Genomic DNA, 20,914 nt, shown 5'->3' on the forward strand with positions numbered 1-20,914 from the left:
CTCAGGAAGTCGAAGATACCTAGGAGTGCTGGTAGCGTAGGGTCTGAGGAGAGAGTCCAAATAGCCAGATAATCCTGCTATCAGGGTGCCAATGCCTCAGATGATGGGGGGTCCACGATTCCCAGGTTTATGGATCTTGGGTAGTAGACAGAATACCCCTGGTCGGGGCTCTAGGGGTGTGTCTGTGTAGATTTGTTCCCATGCTGTAGCAGGGAGTTTCTTGAGCTGATGGTGCTTTTAGTACTCCTCAGTGGGATTGGAGAATAGTGGCCTGTAGAATGTGGTGTTGCCAGGCATCCTCTCCCCTGTAGAAGGGGGGTTTTGCTGTGGGAGCTGTGTCCTCTACCCCGACCTCCGAGCGCGTCTCCTGCACCAAACCCAGTGCCTCCAGCTGTTGCTCCAATGAGACAGCTGATGAGTGATGTGAAGGGGGCATCATCATCACTGGCACGCCCCACACGCTCCAATAAGGCCACTGTGCTGGTCAACGGCTGTGCTGCCAAGGCAGCACTGTAGATGTCGATGCAGCCTCAGGTGCCCAATCACGCCGGTGGGGTCTTGGCAACTGCCCTTCTGTGCCTGAGGAATCTCTTTCCAGTGACCATGGAGGGGCCATCGATGCCTGTGTCTGCCTGCTGACCATCGCTGCCAGAGACCGGTGTTTGGAGTGGAGGGATTGGTGCTGCTGTCAGGGGGACCAGTTCCAGTATCCAGGGGACCGGAATCACGACAGAGTGAGCTCCCATGGGGCAGACTACTGAGATCTGCGCCAAGAGTACAACCGTCGGGAAAGCAAACGGTACCAGTAGTACAGAGACCAGCGCCGCTCCCTCAGCGATTTGTGTCGAGATGGTGGGAACCAGGATCGCAGTGCTGGTGACTGAGGCCAAGCCCCAGAGGATCTGGGCCAAGATGCTGGAGATCTGCGGCACAGACATGGAGAGCGCCACCTTGTCTCGGGGGATCGGCAGCGCTCCACTGCCCCGAGGGGTCTTAGCAGCTGGCTTACCCTCGTAGGGAGCCTTTACCACTTCCTGCAGCACATGCGGTGTCAGCAGCACGGGCAGAGGCCTCTGCTTTTTCAGCACCAGGGGAGCTTGGGAAAGCGTTGATGCTGCCAGAAGTTTGGGTCCCCTACCGCTCCCGGGTGTCAGTGGTGGATCCTTTAAGGGGCTAAGGGCCCCGACCAGGGAGGCACATCCACATGGCTCTGGAGTGGCACGACAGCCAGAACCGGGTCCTTTGCCTAATGCTCCATGGCTTTTCTTGCCTGGTGCCGGGGAGCCATCCTTCTTTGTTTTCTTTCAGGGCACCAGCAATGGGGAGTGGTGACAGGCAAAGCCTGGTGCTGGGGTGCACTGCACACCAAGGTGTTAGGCGAGTTTGGTGGGACGGCTCGGAAGTCAGACAAAGGGCAGCCTCCATGAGGAGAGCCCGCAAACAACTATCCTGCTCTTTCTGAATTCTGGGTTGAAAATTTTTACAAATACGACACTTGTCCTTCACATGTGATTCCCCCAAGCACTTGAGGCAGCTGCTGTGGGGGTCCTCTACAGGCACAGGCCTGTTACAATCTATGCAGGGCTTATACCCTGGAGACCGGGGCATGCCCCACCTACAGTCCTCGCAGGGACTCTAGCTTCTAACTCCACTTAACAATTACTTAACACTAACTACTATAAACAACTATTTACAAGGTCTTAAGGCTCGAAGTCAGAAGAGACAAAACTGCTAGCCTTTGCTATGCAAGGAAAGGCGCTCCAACTAACCGCCATGGGCGGTAAGAAGGAACTGGGTGTAGGGCCGGCAGCGCCTGATATACCGACACACGAGCGCGGCACTCAACGGGGCGCCACAGCCGGCCCTATGGATACCGCTAAGGTAAAAATCTCCGACAACCACACACGTGGGCACGCACACACCTAGAATAGAATCGACATGAACAAGCACTTGAAGAACTTGTTTTTACCTTTGTCCTTTGAAAAACACAATCTAGGAAACTGAATACAAAAAACTATCTTATAACAAGTTGCAAAGTCAGGCATACTAGGAAATGCAAAATTAAGATTACCTGTGCCACTATTTGGCCCTCTTGTGCATATTCATAGATTTGAAGGCCAGAAAGGATCATTGTATGACCTGCTGTATAATAAAAAGCATAGGACTTCCCCAAACTAGAGCAATTTTTTTTTTTTTTAAATCCAATCTTGATGCAAATTGCCAGTGAAAGAATCCACCACAACCTTTGGTACATTGTTCTAGTGCTTAATTACCCTCTCTGTTAAGTGTGACACAGTCTTTAATTACATGATACTTTCTTCCACAAGACACTTGCCTCATTCATTACACGTACTAGACACAAAAGGGGATGAAATTAAAGTTGTCTGGACAACCATAAATCTGGAGTGTCCTAACTTGCAAGTGCTTGACTTTGCAAACAAAACATTTTTTTAATGTCGGGCTTTTAACGTAATATACCTATATACCCTGACGCACTACTTTGTAACCAGTGACTACACTCTGCACTTACGCTTACCTGTTGAATGCTGTTTGCCAAGCCACGACCTTTGAAGTGGTCCTGTAAGAGCCAGTGCTACATTTTAAAGCCAGCCTGTCATTTAAAATATAAAAACTCATCCTAGTCACAGCAGCTCTAACTTCCCTGTGGGACACAGCTTGAATTACTGCATTAAGACAATCCTGCAGTCCACCGGTTGTGTGCGTTATCTTCAATGTAAGAATGTCCTCTGAGGATAGCTTTAATGTGTCTAAAAATCTGAAAAAGAAATAAAGGCACGGAATGACAGTTAATAACCTGCAACTTTTAAAAAGATTTTAATAGCCACTGATTTCTTCACTTTTCTAGCTCTATTGAGAAAATTAACTGTGAACCTCTTTGATATTCTTTTTGATCAATCATGTCTTTAAGAAAAAAAATGAACTCTGAGCTGTCTTGTTTTTAAAGGTTGGTTTGTATTGGGAAGCTATTGGGCATAATTATGGTACTTATGTCTTCTCAGTACTAATGTTGGTAGTCACTTCTATGAGAATGCTATTTTATTTTTCGACAGAGTATACCAAAAAGAGTATGCTAGATCAGTGTGCATTTGCCTATGGAAAATCAGCATAAATATGACTGTCCTGCCATAAGGATGATGTTGTTAGTGGCTCTGCGCCTTCAAATGTCCCAAAGTAGATGAAACTTCCAAAGGATAGCTCCCTCCCCATTCTAATGAAGTCCACAACTCATCATCAGTTCCTCTGCTTGTCCAGCCAATCTACTGAGTTGAAGTAGCTTTATAAAATACCCCAGTTTCACGCCCCACTGAGAATCACTGGCTTCTCCGCCCAATTAGCAGACAGATGTATCAAATTAATTCTATTTTTCGTAGTGATTTTCATGACACGGACATCTGAGAGATGAACTGAAACCAAAACCCTCTCACATACAGTATACTACTCACAGGACATTCAATAGCAATGACAAGGCAAAGACGGGTGGCATTATCAACATGCACGATGCCACTTCATTATGCCCCTCTAAAGAGTTTCAATATAAATGCACCTTTGGAAAAGTCTCAGTTTGGTCAGCTTTGTTCCTTCCTTTTCCCCCTCTCCTTTAATTAAAACATTTCTGCAATGTTCATAGGCATGGAGCTAGCAATATGGGCCCCAGATATCATAAATCCTATTTTAACTAATAGTAAGATGGATAATAAGACAGAAAAGCATCTTATCCTAGATAAGTTACTTCTTAAAAAATTGTTGAGATGAACAGAAACTTGAAGAACTATTTAAAATACACAACCACATCCTGTGATGTATGTGCAGATAACTCATAAGGAACTAGATATGTATACTGAAAATGTGCTCGTTAAGACAGGTCACCAGAAGGTGATAAACAGATTCTAGGCAGGAAGGGGGTAGTAAACAGTTCTCTCTCTGGGAGACCTTTGTGTATTGTATGCTTCTGGGACAACTCAATCTCCATAAAACGAATGTATATACTTTGAGACAGGCTCCATTTGCTGTCTGCGTCAGGTGCAGGCCCAAGGATTTACAAAGACAAAGGAACCCCAAGATAAGCATCTTAACAGGGGACATCCTGGGGTAAGGGACCATATTCAGTAACTGCATAAAAGCAGCAGAGAGGAGATGAGATTTCATCCTTCACCAAGGAATTTAGATGTTAGTGAGTTTGCTTGGATGGAAAAATGGATCTCAGTCAGGCTTGATGAAAATGCTGAGAAGAAAACTTTGGGTAAGAAATTTCTTAATGCAGGAAGATAATTTATTAGTTAAACTTGGGTTCTAGAAAGCATGTTATGTTTTTATTTTATATGTAACCATTTGTTCCCAATGTTCTTATTTATTATCATTTGGAATCTCTGTTCTTTTATAATAAAAACTTATATATTTATACTGAAAACAAGAATATCTCAGTGCAGTGTGTTAAGTAGACTGGTGATCCTGAATTAAACTAGTAAGCTGGTGTGTACTAGTTCTTTGTGAGTAAAGCATCAGAGTCCTCAAAGTGTTCAACAGATCATGCGCTGGGCACTCCAGAAGGATGCTTGGAGGACTTGGGCAATAGGCAAACCCCAACGCTAACCTGTACAGGCAGAGCAAGGCCTGAGGAGACAGTGCTTGTTTTGCCAGAGGCTGGTGGAGTCAAGCAGCTGATCCACAGCAGGTACAGACAAGGCCGCCTCACGCTAAGGGCAAGTGGTAGCAAGATGCCTCACAGCCCTGGGTAACCCTGGGAGGCATCACAGATATGTAAGCAGATAATTCAATCCTACTAAATAAATCAAATGCCCTTTGAGCAGAGCCAACTTGTAGGAAATTTAAGCTCTGAAAAATACACCAAAATACAGCAAATTTAAGCACTTTTTAAAATTATGTTAAATGTAATTCACATAGATATGAAGGCCAATTTCTTGTAAGACCACAATAGTCCTTCATGTATATAAAATTAACAGTTTTAAGGAAATTCCATCCCAAACCAACAGTAGATGAAGAATTTAAGTCAAATGTTTACTTCAGCAGGATATAGCACTCTCTAAAATCAAGATGAGCTGCCTCATGTTCAGCAACACTTAGCTTTATGGCTTAACCCTGCTTTCATTGTAATCAAAGGGAGTTTGTTTTTTAATCTATATTAATGGGAGTAGGAGCAGGCTCTAGATTTATCACAGAGCTGCAACTCAGATACACTAGCAGCCCCTGACAGCATTTTTCACAAACAGCCGGTATGTGATCCTTTACCACTTAAAATTATAGCGATTTTGAACCATGAACAGTTTGGACTACAATGCAATATAAAGTTAAAAGGCATTTAACCTTGTAGGAAGGCTACTTTAATTATATTATGATTCAGTATAAAGGTATCATGACTTACGCTTGTGCTTCTGTTTCATAGTTCACCAGCTGCAGTAGGTTATCAATCCCATGGTACCATGACAGATTCCAAGCCATCTTAAGCATGTCTGACACAGGCTTTGACGCCAAGCAGTCAGAAGATAACAGCAAAACAACAGAGTTAGGACTAACTGCATGATGAGCAGTGATTCTGATTGGGAGGTGATACCTTTAGAAAAATTGTATTGAAATATTCAGTTATAATAAGACAGTCAATCTTTCAACCAAGGTTTTTTGAAAGTCTGCAGAGCGAGGAAAAAAAGCCACATTTACTACTTAAGAACACAGAATACAAATATGTCCTTCCCTTCACAACAGCATCTTCCAATCTGGAAGCTCCAAGTTCCCAGACTAAAGGATTGTGTGTGTGAAGGAAGATTACTCCACTATGAAGAAACCCATTTTTTCCCGTCCAACACACTGAATATAGAGCCTGAAAAGGATTTTCTTACTACCACCACCTACCTGTAAGAGAGAGATAAACAAGTGAAGAACTATACTTTTCTTTGTTTCCACCTCCTTTGGCTAGGAAACATAGTATGGTGTCTGGGCTGCCATATAGGAACACCATAGAATTAGGTAGGTAAAACAAATAGAAATCTAGCTTCTCATTTACTACTACTCCTGCCACAACAACATGGTCACAATATGAGAGAATGCAAGACTCAAAACTGGGCCTCTGAGTAGAAACAAAAGAATAACCGTATAATAAAGGGAAAACACTTCAATCACAATCCAACCCCCCAAAGAAAACAAATCACTCAAAGATGCTCAGAATGAAAACTTTTAAAGCATGCAAAGACTACACATGTATTGTGAGGTTTCATATTTACTTACTCATTTCCATGTAAATTTACTCAGTTTGGAAGTTTATTTTTTGTTTTGTTTTAAAACTGATAGCCCTAAAATTCACCCTGACCTCTGACAGCCAAGCTGGGGTTTCTTGATCTCACACAGTTGCATCAACAACAGATCTGTAGTTCAAACTAGTTCCTGAGTCACAACCCCATTATCTTTAGAGCTTACTGACACTTTCACAACCTTATTAGCCTGATCTGAAAAGTTTAAATGGCAAAAAAAATTATAAACTTTAAGGTGAGCAAATCTGATATGGAAACCAGAGCAGGGCAAAAAGTATGGAATACCAAAAATGTCATTTTAGTCACTTTTTTGGATAGATTACTTTTTAAAAAGTGATGCAAAGGCCAACCTTAGCCCAAAATCTTTGTCAACCTCATGGGGAAAAAAGGGTGGGAGTGGGGTTTATTTAAAGGTGGTGTTCTTTTGTTGTTGTTTTAACTAAAACAAATATCCCTTGAAGTGTTAGCAATCCAAACACTAATAATGTTCTGGTGCATGAGAACTTGAAATTGGTTAGAAAGTGATTATTAATCAAAGTGAAACAGAGCAGTATATTTTTGTTAACCAGGCTGAGAAAACAATAAAATCCATGAATAGTTAAAAGCCCTGTGCTGATTTTAGGGAGACTTTCACATGTTCCTAGCTCCTTTTAGGATCTGGCCCTTATTGAAAAGTAGGTTAGAGCTTTAAAATTCTTTTAGTTTTGACAGTGTTACATACTATTACAGTAGAAACAAAGCTAAGGATATTGCCTAACAAATGATTTGCTCTGACTGCTAACTATTATGCAAAACCGTAATCACCTCACTTTCACCCTCACTAGTTTGCTTTTCTCCATCTATTGCCTCTTATCATATGCTTAGATTGTAAGCTCCTTGATGCACAGATGTCGTTTCTTTCACATGCATCCGTTAAATGTATAGTGCCTAGCACAATGGGCCACTAGTCCTTCTGCAACCAACAGTATTTTGCAGCTGACAGGTTTACAGGAAACGTAAAACACAGAGCTGAGCAGAAAGTTAACATGACTCGGCATTCCAGGTGTTTAGTGTCTGAGGACACTAATTCTGTCCATGCTTATCTTTGCACTTGTAAATAATCTCACTGACTATCCATGTAAGTTAAACTCTTGCATAAGAGTTTACAGGATCAGAGTACTTGTTAGTCTCTAAGGTGCCACAAGTACTCCTTTTCTTTTTGTGGATACAGACTAACACGGCTGCTACTCTGATACAGGATCAGAGTTTTTGTTGCTGTCATCTGCAGCTCACAACGGCAAACAACATTCCTTCAGCTTGAGTAGAGCTGAAGTTTTAAAAAAATAAATCAGAAATTTCAGATCAATTCAGGGAAACAAATAGAATTTTCATGTCTACTAAGTAAAAACTCATTGATATAAAAGCTCCATATTAGTTTACGTATAAAATTAGCACTTGGGCAAAACACACGGTACCATTGCTCTTTATAACACAATTTTCAGAAGCCACACAGATGACTAGGAAACTTACTGCAAATTAACAAGTAAATGGAAAAAACAGAACAGTAAAGCTAATGCATCACAAAATATATTTTAATTTACTTTGAGAATTTTGTTTAGCTTTACTTTTAACACTTCATAATGCTATAGTGCATTTTGTAAAAACAATGAAATCTCATGAAACAATATGACACCTTACTTCAGCACTTACTTTTACATTTTTAATGGGTTGTGAGGAAAGACGCAGTTACCATCATTCTTTTGTGTGAATTTCAAAATGTACAGATTAGTGAGTTTCTACTGTATCTGTATTTTTTTATCCCAGGAATGTATTGGTCCCCAATGGTTGGCAGCACATAGACAAAAATAAAGTTAACTGTAAAGAGCCTTACCGTCTAACAATAGCTACAGGCAAGCTGAAGGCAGTTCGGTTAGAACAATTACTGGATACATCATCGGCCCTGCAAAAAGAAAGATTCATTAAACAGTAGTATTAGACTGAAATTCATCTTTAGCTGTTATTGCCTGACTTAAACTCTGCTTTTTCTACTAAGGCAACACCAATACTTCATAATTCTGATAACCTATCTTTTTATTTCCTCTCTCCTTTCTGGCTCTTCACAGGATATTTCTCAACAAACAGTATATTCATATAATATTATTTTGTTAATATTGACTTGTTTGTAGACCATGCAAACAAATAAGGGCTTTTGCAATAATATTATAATTTAAGACATACATACTTTGGTATTTACCTGTAGAATATCTGTTGTATGTGTTTACTGTCTGATAACATTATAGTGGTATATTAAAGCGTTATGGTCAGTTCAAATTAATTCTGTATTTCCTCACATAAAAGTAACAACTCTTTCCAATAAGTTTCAAGTATATGAACTGCAAGAAGACAATACTAACTTTCTTTCCAATGACTTAACATTTGTTTTGAGTGATGAAGCACATACAAATGTTTTTTTGGAAAGACAAACGGATTTTTAAATGGAATCCCAGCTACCATCAACCAAGCAGTATTATTTTTTTCAAATTTTAAGAGAGCTTACTGCAGGGATCAGCAATCTTTGGCACGCAGCCCGTCAGGGAAATCCGCTGTCGAGCCGGGACGGTTTGTTTACCTGCAGCGTGCGCAGCTTCGGCCGATCGCAGCTCCCACTTGCCATGATTCACCGTTCCAGGCCAATGGGGCTGTGGGAAGCAGCGGCCAGCATATCCCTCGGACCACGCTGCTTCCCGCAGCCCCCATTGGCCTGGAACGGTGAACCCCGGCCAGTGGGAGTGCGATCGGCCGAACCTGCACACGCTGCAGGTAAACAAATCGTCCCGGCCCACCAGCGGAATTCCCTGACAGGCCGCATGCCAAAGATTGCTGAACCCTGGCTTACTGTTTAAATAATTGAGGAATGCATTTACAGAAAAGATATGCAAACAAACAATAAGAGCTTTTGCAATAATATTTTAATTTAAGACAAATACAGAATTATTATGAAATATTTATATTGCTGTACAATCCAGAAGCCTCAGCCAGGTTCTGGCCCTATTGTGCTAAGCACCGTACAAACATGACTAACAAAGTATGTATCAAATGGTAAGAAATGAAATTATTTCTAATGCATTAATGAAATGTAATGATCAAAGATAATCTGTTGTGAGGTTAAAGGAAAATTTCGTATGCCTCTATCTTGCAAATGACTCTACAGGAGTTATTCAATGTAAGTGCAAGGATCCAACAACTGGATCAAGACCTTTGGATGCGGCCTTTAAAACCTAAGTCCACTGACATCAATAGAGAAACACCCCTTCATATCAATAGGCTTTAGATCAGGCTCTATATTAAATTGTAGGATAAATATTTTGTGCAAACTCAAAAACATAACAAGAAAATTATACATTTTCATACAAAGGGATAATGAAGAGAGGTATTTTTAAATTACTATAGTTTTGCTTACCAGATTTCTTTTCTTGCTACTTCATCAAACAACAGAAGACAAAGCAATGCTGCACTTTCAGTCAGAACAGCACAGTCATCTTGGAATATCAAGGAAACTGAATAAAACAAGATAAATTTAAAACATTCTTCATTAAAACATTGGTAGTCAACAGTACATACAAGAGCATTGATATAACCCTTTTAACTCAACAGGAGTACTAACTTCAAGAGGAACAGAATACCGGCTCAAATCAGTAAGCCATTTTTTCTTAACATTTTATGCTATCTGAAGTAGCCACAGACTGATCCTGTGTCAGTGGAGAGTATGGTATTTGTTTTTTGGGGGGAGGGAGGAGAGTTTGTAAATAGCTAGTCATATTTCAGACATTTTCTTTCCATTTAAAGTACTTCAAAGCTTTTTCAAGTCACCTCTCAATAACGTTAGCAGGATAGAAGGCTGCTGTGCTAATGACAGGCGTATAATTGGATCAGCATATACAAGTTTTCGTAGAACTGTAAGACATGGCAACACAATACATTCCATGATCTGCAGGGGAGAAAAAAAAGAGTATGTTAATGTAGATGCCTCCCTATATGCAGTACTATTTAGTCAAGTAAATGAGAAAATTCTTAATTTATGATTAGTAGACAACTGCCATGCTAGGAATTTCTACTATTTATCTCCTCAAAAGACCAAAAGCACCAAGACCTAGAAAACTGTTAACCAATAAGATTGAATCTGGAAATCAGTGCATCCTAACTGGCTATAATAAGTTCAGTGGGATATTTTTAATTACTTCCAGGTGTAAACAGATATTTTTCTGGACCTCTAACCTCACACCCCTCCTTGAATGTTCATTTCAAAAAACAAAATTAAAGTCCTGTCTATATTAGAAAGATTTCCAAATAGCTCTAATTAAATAAAGTATAAATAATATTTTATACTTTATGGCATTTTTCATCTGCATATCTCAAAGTGCAGCACAGCAGTGACTAAATTTTGTTATCCCCAAATTACAGATAGGAAAACCGAAAAACAGATAGGTAAGGTAACTTGCCCAAGATTAGAGTGTCAGTGGACTAGCCAGAAACAGAACCAAGGCCTCATTCAGAATGTAAAGAGCAGAATACATTTGGACAATTTGTCCAGTGAACACCAAGAACTAAAGCTACTATCTCTTTCAGATATTAGTACTTCAGAGACTATTCCATTACTTTGCTTTCCTTAGTTTCTATACTTAAGATTTGTTTTATGAAATCTGTTTGCACCACTATAACTAGAGGCTGCTTCTGAGGCTTTATTTAAAACTCTGCTCTCCCCAGCACTCCATTGGCAGCCCTCCCCAAAAGGATACTTACAGTACAGTTTTTAAAAATTATTGAAAAGTTTATATTTCTATGTATATTTTTTCAAACTGGTGCATTAAGTTATCTTGATATTGTATGCAGTCAATATCTAAGTACAAAAAAAACTGAATGCACATGGGAATTAAGCCATGGTCTCACCACCACAAGGGGATCCCTTCAGATCAGGGTAGAGAGATCCTAGTGGACAGTTTTCATAGATGAAGCTCATAACTGTTCTGTGGTTAGAGAACTTCACTCTCCAGGTCTGTCAGTCTAGTCACATTTCAAGAGCATTTTGAAAGTATTGGTGAATGACTTAATCTAGCAAAATGTTCAATATTCCAGTCATTAATTTTAGCCAAGTTTTTATTTATGATGGATATTCAGTCTTTTTATGATGTATAAGGTTTATTTTAGGAAAATGAAGATAGTGACTTCGCCTTTCTATATCAATTAATCCACCTTCCTTTCCCACCTGTCCACTTTGAGCATACCATAGATAAACAAACAAAACACACCAGCCAAAACAGAAGTAACACAGTTAGTGATAGCTTACTGTGATTTCCAAATTTCCTGTACACACAAACAACCTTCTCCCCACTAAGATTAAGAGAAAAATTTTCAGAAGTGCTTAAGTGACTTAATATTGACTTAGACTTGACTTTTACTGTGACTTAGGTGCTTGGTTAATTTAAGCACTAATTTTTTACTCTAGATTCACAACCAGTGCTCTTCCTCAATCATGCCTATTAAGGGGTTTCTACTCTGATATTCTTTAACAAAAATTCTGCTTGTTTGCATCAGTACTATAGTGTTAACTATAGACAATTCTCTAAGTCAAAAGGATTTTATTAGCTTAGTATTCTGTATGTTAAACAAAAACATAATATCATGCTAAAATAAAATTGGCAAAATAGAGCTGTGGGAATTAAACCTCTTCTGCAGCAATAGCCTTGAGTAGATCTCACATTCAAGCTATCAGAATCTGGCGATAGAACTCCTTAATGTGACTGAGGTAAGATACCTTTTCCAGTATCAATATTTAAAAACATTTCTTCATAAACTTAAAATTAAAACTTCTGTAAAATTAACAAGTGTTTTGTGGTCTTCAGACTCCTAAGGGAATTCTACACCAAAAAATTAAAAATTCAGCAAAATTTGCCCATTCCCAGCTTCTCGCAAACAGAAGCTAGGGACATCATCCCTGCCCATCTGGTTAACAGCCACTGATGGACCTATTCTCCATGAACTTATCTAGTTCTTTTTTGAACCCTGATATAGTCTTGGCCTTCACAACATCCTCTGGCAAGGCATTCCACAGGTTGACTATGCATTGTGTGAAAAAAAATACTTACTTTTGTTTGTTTTAAACCTGATGCCTATTAATTTCATTTCAACCTAGTTCTTGTGTTATTTGAAGGAGTAAATAGCACTTTCTTATTTACTTTCTCCACATCGTCATGATTTTATAGACCTCTATTATAGACTTTCTCCACCTCAGTCATGATTTTATAGACCTCTATAGTTGTCTCTTTTCCAAGCTGAAAAGTTCCAGTCTTATTAATCGCTTCTCATATGGAAGCAGTTCCATACCCGTAATCATTTTTGTTGCCCTTTTCTGAATCTTTTCCAATTCCAATATCTTTTTTAAAATGGGGCAACCACATCTGCACACAGTATTCAAGATGTGGGCGTACCATGGATTTATAACCTGAAGTCTCGAAGTGTATGAGAGCCAGCAGCCAAAGTTAATCCAAGCAAATAGCCTGTGAACAGTCTATTGCCCAAGACATTTTTACATAAAGCATTCAAACACTTTGAAATAATGAACGATCATGAAATTTTAAGTGTTTTCTAATCAATCACAAACACAAAAAGGCTTGGGCATGTCTGACTGCTACAAACTCGTTGTTCAATTCTATGGGTGACCTTGTCTGCTGAGATTTCCCTGGTGAATGCTCTGTAGGACAGCAGTTTTCAAGCATTCAGGAGGCTGTTTTATTTCTATCTGTATGTTCCTCAATAAACTTTTGATGTTTTACAATGCATGTCTGCTTCTTATAGATTACTCACTGTTGAGGACTGGACTTTAGGAGTCCAGGATGCAACCTTTAAAGACAATGTTTGACTTTATGAACCCTTTAAAATCACTTTTTAGTCTTCAACAAGGGAGAGATTAGAGATTTCAATATTTTCATTAATGACTTGGATAGTGGACTGGAAGCAGGATTATAAAAATCTGCACAGGAGACCAAGCTGGGAGGGGTTGCAAGCACTTTGGAGGATATGATTAGAATTCAAAACAACTTAACCAAATTAGAGAATTGGTCTGAAATCAACAAAATGAAATTCAATAAAGACTAGTGCAAATACTACACTTCAGAAGGAAAAATAAAATAAACTACAAATGGCGGTAATGACTAGCTAGGTTGTATACTGCTGAAAAGATCTGGAGGCTGATAATGAATCACAAATTGAATGAGAGTCAGCAATGAGATGCAGTTGTGAAAAAGGCCAACTTTCTAGGGTGCATTAACAAAAGCGTTGTTTGTAAGACACGGGAGGTAAATGTCCCACTCTACTCGGCACTGGTGAGTCCCCAGATGGAGTACTGTGTCCAATTCTGGGTGCCACACTTCAGAAAAGATGTGGATACATTGGAAAGAGTCCAAAGGAGAACAAAAAATATAACAAGTACAGTAACGTTGTCCCAGTTAATGTTATTTTGTTATTAGGTCGCTGACCTATTAGAGAACATACTCCTTTAAAGTCCTGCAATGTTCCCTTATAACGCTGTTTGGCTCCCCCGCCCACTGCTCTAATCGGGAAGCAGGCAAGCCCCTGCTCCACGGGCAGTAGCGCTGGGCAGGCAGAGCGGAGCAAGCCCCCACCCCTCTCCCCGGCACGAGGTCCAGGCAGGCGGAGCGGAGCAAGCCCCGTGCCTCCACCCCGCTCCCCGGCAGGAGCGCCAGGCGGGTGGAACAGGGCAAGCCCCAGCGCCCCAACCCCACTACACCCCGCCTCAACCAAGCTTCACAATCATCATTGCCGAGTACAGTATTAAATTGTTTGTTTAAAATTATTTAAAACTTATACTGTATATGTATATAATGTCTTTTGTTTGGCGAAATTTTTTTTCCTGGACCCTACCCCCCCTCACCCATTTATATTAATTCTTATGGGGAAATTGGATTTGCTTAACAGCATTTCGCTGAAAGTTGCATTTTTCAAGAACATCACTAGGACGTTAAGTGAGGAGTTACTGTATTAGAAAACTTGACCTTTGAGAAAAGGTAAAAAAAACTCTGCATGTTTCGTCTTGAGAAAAGATGACTGAGGGGGAACCTGATAGCCCTTAACATATCTTAAAACTGTTATTATAAAGAGATCAACTGTTCTTCACGTCCTCTGAATGTAGGACAAGAAGCAATGGGTTAATGTGTAGCAAGGGAGATTTAGTTTAGGTATTAGGAAAAACTAACTAGAAAGGTAACTAAATTGAAGAACAGGATTCCAAGGTACCCACTGCTGGAGGTTTTTAAGAACAGATTGGGCAAAATCTGTCAGGAATGGTCTAGGCTTACTTGGTCCTGCCTCACCAGAAAGGGCTGGACTTGATGACCTCTTGAAGTCCCTTCCAGACCATTTCTATGATTCTGCGTTAATGGGGATAGCAGATTCTTCCATCACAATTTTGATAACTATATTAACTACACATATGGATTAAGTTAATAGGGAACCTACCATAAGCAAAAGCCAAGTGAAGAAAGCAAACATACAGCAAGATTACATATTTGTGTTCTTAGATGGTCGTGTTATTAGTGTAATTAATATACTTAAAGACTGTGCTTAAAAAAAAAAAAAGAGGTAGATATCAAGTTCTACTGCTTTTACCACAACATTTACAAAAATAAACAACTCATGGTAATATTTTTACCTTGCCATCCCGGTGTACACATTCAGTAAAGTAAACAAATAACTTATCTATCAAACCCAGTTTTTTCACAACATCATGCATTTTGGCATCTGTAAGAGAAAAAAGCATTAGCAAAAGCCATTAGTTCCACACCAATTTTATATTTAACTTTCTGGGTGGGAGCACACACTATTTTAATGCTGGTGAGATGTACTAATGTTACATCACTGAATGCCAAAGCCCTCTAGCCACGGAATAGGTACAGCACAGGCAATAGCAGTGCAAGCCTCCTCAAAGCCTTTTCAACATGTCTTACACCTATTCTCAAGGGGTGACAAGGAAGTTCGGTTAACACACCCAAACAACACTTGACCTCAGGAATGAGGCTGCCAATGACTATGCCAGTCATGATGGTAGTTGTGGAGATACAGATACCTGCCTACTAAGTGTAAGAGACCATGAACTCATTTTCCCTCAGCACCTAGGAGACATCAGAGAATGATTTTTACCATTATTCCTCAAGTGAAAGGATCTATCTCATTGCCAATCTCTTTCATACACCAACCCCTTGGATTATTTTATTAAATACTCTGAATATTGGTTTATTGACAAGGATAAACTCTTTGGTGGAGAGACATTTTGTTATCTGTTTGTACTGTGCCTAATGCCATGAGGCCCAGGTCCATAACAGGAGTTCCTAGAGCTGCCACAATTAAAATAAAAAAATAAATGGAAAGCTAGGTGAAACTCCCACTGACGTTGATGGAACCATGATTTCACCTAGGATATTTACAATGTTTATCATTGCTTAACACACCAGTAAGTTTTTAAACATACTCAAATGAAATTATTTTTCAGTACAATTACCACCACCTACAGCACCTGGCTCAAAAATAAAAACCGTAATCAAACACTCAGGAAGGTATTTCAGAGGCTGGTTTTTTTTGTTTGTTTTTAAAATGAGAGAGATTCTTCTCTTGGGAATTTAAGATTATTGGGCTGAGTAAAATAGCTGCAGTTTCACCCTGAGTCATGCTTGGTATTTCCTATCTAAAGGTTGAAAACTACAACAGCCAACATGGAACGTAGTTCACTGGATGTAAAAGAACTGTATGCATGTATATGACCTACCAAGAAAATGCAAATTTGATATTTGAAATGTCAGTATCTTTTCATTGTAGAAAACTGAGTTAACTCCTACTACTAGGGTTTCTTGCTAGGAGAAAGAAACAGTACTTATCTGCAACTGGAATTTGAATAGATTATGTACAAATCCACTCTTGGAATGCACCTGTGCACTCTACATAAAGCCTGAAGCTCTCTGAGTTCAGACTACTGAGTGCGCCTGGACCATGTATTGACCCAGAGAATGTTCCCTTCAACGTTTGCATGCCTTCACTTAAATTTGTTCTTTAACAAAATTTGTATATTTTCTCCCTGTGCTCCCACAGATTTTTTTTATTTGTTTTTTATTTATTTTTATTTATTTATTTTATTTATTTTTATTTATCCCACCATCTCCCCAAATCTACTACATTAAAAACAACAGGGAGTCTATAACTTCATTATAATAGACAGTGTAATCACAGAAGCTAATCTTGATTCTGTGAAAGCCTCTGCCAACTCACAAGTGACATTTCAGCCCCTTTTAATTGCAGGCAGCTTCTTAGGATTAAGCAGAGTGAGGAACATTATCTAGATGAACTCTAGCCACCATTGACGACATGGCCAGCAAAGAACATAAATTCAGAAAGATAGAAGGAACTCCTCATTCAGAGTGAACCCCCTTTGGTACACATGCTTCCTATACCAGATCAGGCTAATGTAAACTGCTCCTTGTTAGCTGCAATTGAAGCTCTACTGTGCCCAGGCACATCAGTTGAGACCGGTGGTGTGAATGACCCAGTCAGGCTTTTTCACAAAACACTTCTCTTAAATAAAAGCAATAGCTACTTGCCTTCCCTCAACCTCCTCAACATTCTACTAGATTCTTTAAGGGGAGATCTAACTGAACTGAGAGGAAAAGGCAAGTTATAAAAACTTTTGGAAAGCTTATTCCTTATGCTGTCAACTCTGAGTCAGGCACAGCAATGTAGAGTGACAGGTTTCAGAGTAGCAGCTGTGTCAGTCGGTATCCGAAAAAAGAACAGGGGTACTCGTGGCACCTTAGAGACTAACAAATTTATTAGAGCATAAGCTTTCATGGGCTACAGCCCACTTCATCGGATGCATAGAATGGAACATATAGTAAGAAGATATATATACACACACACATACAGAGAACATGAAAAGGTTGAAGTAGCCATACCAACTGTCAGAGGCTAATTAAGACGAGCTATTATCAGAAGGAAAAAAAAACTTTTGTAGTGATAATCAAGATGGTCCATTTAGACAGTTGACAAGAAGGTCTGAGGATACTTAACAAAGGGAAATAGATTAAATACGTGTCATGACCCAGCCACTCCCAGTCTCAATTCAAACCCAAGTTAATAGTATCTAGTTTGCATATTCATTCAAGCTCAGCAGTTTCTCATTGGAGTCTGTTTTTGAAGCTTTTCTGTAGCAAAATTGCCACTTTTAAGTCTGTTACTGAGTGGCCAGAGAGGCTGAAGTGTTCTCCTATGGGTTTTTGAATGTTATGATTCCTAATGTCAGATTTGTGTCCATTTATTCTTTAGTCTGGTTTGGCCAATGTACATGGCAAAGGGGCATTGCTGGCACATGATGGCATATATCACATTGGTAGATGTGCAGGTGGCTAATGTGATTAGGTCCTATGATGGTGTCACTTGAATAAACATGTGGACAGAGTTGGCATTGTCCTTTGCTGTAAGGATAGGTTCCTGGGTTAGTGTTTTTGTTGTGTGGTTGCTTCTGGTTGGGGGGCTGTCTGTAAGTGAGGACTGGTCTGTCTCCCAAGATCTGAGAGAGTAAGGGATCATTTTTCAGGATAGGTTGTAGATCTTTGATGATGCGCTGGAGAGGTTGATGCGCTGGAGAGGTTTTAGTTGGGGGCTGAAAGTGACAGCTAGTGGCGTTCTGTTATTTTCTTTGTTGGGCCTGTCCTGTAGTAGGTGACTTCTGGGTACTGTTCTGTTTTTTCACTTCAGCAGGTGGGTATTGTAGTTTTAAGAATGCTTGACAGAGAGCTTGTAGGCGTTTGTGTCTGTCTGAGGGAATTGACGCAAATGCAGTTGTATCTAAGAGCTTGGCTGTAGACAATGGATCATGTGGTGTGTCCTGGATGGAAGCTGGAGGCATGTAGGTAAGTAAAACAGTCAATAGGTTTCTAGTATAGGGTGGTGTTTGTGTGACCATCACTTATTAGCACAGTAGTGTCCAGGAAATGGACAGCTTGTGTGGATTGGTCTAGGCTGAGGTTGATGGTGGGATGGAAATTGTTGAAATCATAGTGGAATTCCTCTTCCATGGGTCCAGATGATGAAGATGTCATCAATGTAGCGCAAGTAGAGTAGGGGCATTAGGGGACGAGAGCTGAGGAAACGCTGTTCTAAGTCAGCCATAAAAATGTTGGCATACTGTGGGGCCATGCGAGTACTCATAGCAGTGCCACTGACTTGAAGGTATACATTGTCCCCAAATGTGAAACAGTTGTGAGTGAGGACAAAGTCTCACAGGTCAGCCACCAGGTTTGCCGTGACTTTATCTGGGATACTGTTCCTAATAGCTTGTAGTCCATCTTTGTGTGGAATGTTGGTGTAGAGAGCTTCTATATCCCTAGTGGCCAGGATAGTGTTTTCTGGAAGATCACAGATGTGAAAACACTTTAACCTCTCTGGCCACTCAGTAAAAGACTTAAGGGTTGCAATTTTGCAACAGAAAAGCTTTAAAAACAGACTCCAACGAGAAACTGCTGAGCTTGAATGAATATGCAAACTAGATACCATTAACTTGGGTTTGAATTGAGACTGGGAGTGGCTGGGTCATTACACATATTGAATCTATTTCCCCATGTTAAGTATCCTCACACCGTCTTGTCAACTGTCTAAATGGGCCATCTTGATTATCATTACAAAGGGTTTTTTTTTTCCCTTCTCCTGCTGATAATAGCTCATCTTAATTAATTAGCCTCTTACAGTTGGTATGGCTACTTCCACCTTTTCATGTTCTCATATATTTTCTTACTATATGTTCCATTCTATGCATCCGATGAAGTGGGCTGCAGCCCACGAAAGCTTATGCTCAAATAAATTTGTTAATGTAGAGTGAGTTAGCCAAGCCTCAAGACCATTGCAGTAAGAGAAGACTCTACTGTTCCAGTGAGTGCTTGTGTTTTCAAGTGTAACTTAATAAAATCAAGTTAAAGACTGACCTCGCCCACTTGAAGAAAATACTGCAGTCTACAAAATAGAGTTCATAATCTAAAAAGTGACAATCTCAGCCAAGAATTGGATAACACTAAAAAAAACCCTACTCTTTGCTAAAGAGAATGGTCTCTTCCACGCAAGCAGAAATAACTAGCATGGAAATGCAGGAATTTTGCAGTGTCATTATCTCTAATAAACAAGAAAAAATTAGGTGATAAAGTTCAAGGAAAAAAAGGAAGGAAAACACATGTTGACTGGGTCAATCTAAAAAGCCCTATTTTAAATCCCAACCATTAGGTTTACCGTAACTTTGCAGAATTATACTTGCCCTCTGACCCAGGTAGAGCCATTCTTTTTTCCCCTGATGGGAGAATAAAATCTACATCCCTCATTCTCAAGTATAACAAGAGCAGGCAAGTAAATCTTGAACTTGGGCTGTGAAATTTTCATGACAGTTTTGCAATATTGGTCTGATAATATAAGGGGAAGTTACATAGTTAAATTTTGAAAATAGCATTTCAAGCAGAAAACCAGCTCACCAGCACATGAATCAATATTTCCAGAACACTTTACCTTGCATAATTATAGCTAGCTGCTCTGCTGCAGACTTTCTCAAAACTAGGTCAATGGTGTCAGAAGTAAGAATACCATACAGTTTTTCCACTGCCTCATCCTATTAAAACAAAACTGTATTTAGAAATACATTACAATATATGTCTCTTAGTTAAACAGGAAAACTAGCCCTCTGATTCCCTCAAAGTGTAGGACATATAACAAACGATCTAAATAAAATGTGACTAGGATCCATTCTAAAAATCCTTACAAGCAGCATATATATATTCACTCAGAACTGATCATGGTCTGATTTACTGAGCTTCTAAAGCATTTCTTGGGGAACAAAAAATTAACAATTTCCAGAATGTAGCAATTGGAAACAACAACAACAACAACAACAACGTACCATGCCCATTGTTTTTTAAAGTATGCAAAAACAGACATTTCAAAAAAGTATTTATATTCTGTCATAAATATAAATGGAAGGCTAACCACCTTTCTGTATACAGTGCTCTAAAATCCCTCCTGGCCAGAGGTAAAGTCCTTTTACCTGTAAAGGTTTAAGAAGCTCAGGTAACCTGGCTGGCACCTGACCCAAAATGACCAATGAGGGGACAAGATACTTTCAGATCTGGAGGGGGGCGGGAAAGCCTTTTGTCTGTCTGTGTGATACCTTTGCCGAGAACAGATCAAGGATGTAAGCCCCCCAACTCCTGTAAAGTTAGTAAGTAATCTAGCTAGAAAATGCATTCGGTTTTCTTTGTTTTGGCTTGTGAAATTTGCTGTGATGGAGGAAATGTATATTCCTGTTTTTGTGTCTTTTTGTAACTTAAGTTTTTGCCAAGAGGGATTCTCTATGTTTTGAATCTGACTGCCTGTAAGATTATCTTCCATTCTGATCTTTACAGAGTTGTTCTCTTATCTTTTTTTCATTCTTCTAATACAGTTCTGATTTTTAAGACTCTGATTGGGTTTTTTGGGTCTAAAAAATCCAAGGCTGGTTTGTGCTCATCTTGTTTATTCTCAAACCTCCCCAGGAAAGGGGGTGTAAGGGGTTGGGGGGATAT

At 39.7% G+C, this 20,914-nt stretch overlaps 1 protein-coding gene across 2 annotated transcripts in view; it reads right to left on the reverse strand.

Annotated features, from left to right (window-relative positions):
- RTTN (rotatin) overlaps nucleotides 1-20,914 on the reverse strand; it is a 143,523-nt gene that overhangs the window by 80,398 nt on the left and 42,211 nt on the right. For both annotated transcript variants that reach the window (XM_084619019.1, XM_084619018.1), the window contains exons 19-25: nucleotides 19,866-19,965; nucleotides 14,986-15,074; nucleotides 10,131-10,248; nucleotides 9,721-9,817; nucleotides 8,152-8,220; nucleotides 5,402-5,590; nucleotides 2,537-2,776 (exon numbers count right to left, since the gene is read on the reverse strand). In XM_084619019.1, the coding sequence (XP_084475145.1) occupies nucleotides 2,537-2,776; nucleotides 5,402-5,590; nucleotides 8,152-8,220; nucleotides 9,721-9,817; nucleotides 10,131-10,248; nucleotides 14,986-15,074; nucleotides 19,866-19,965 (902 nt within the window). The remainder of the gene's footprint in view (nucleotides 1-2,536; nucleotides 2,777-5,401; nucleotides 5,591-8,151; nucleotides 8,221-9,720; nucleotides 9,818-10,130; nucleotides 10,249-14,985; nucleotides 15,075-19,865; nucleotides 19,966-20,914) is intronic.

The sequence above is a fragment of the Lepidochelys olivacea genome, assembly GCF_965140295.1.
Source record: "Lepidochelys olivacea isolate rLepOli2 genome assembly, chromosome: 2".
NCBI lineage: Eukaryota > Metazoa > Chordata > Testudines > Cheloniidae > Lepidochelys > Lepidochelys olivacea.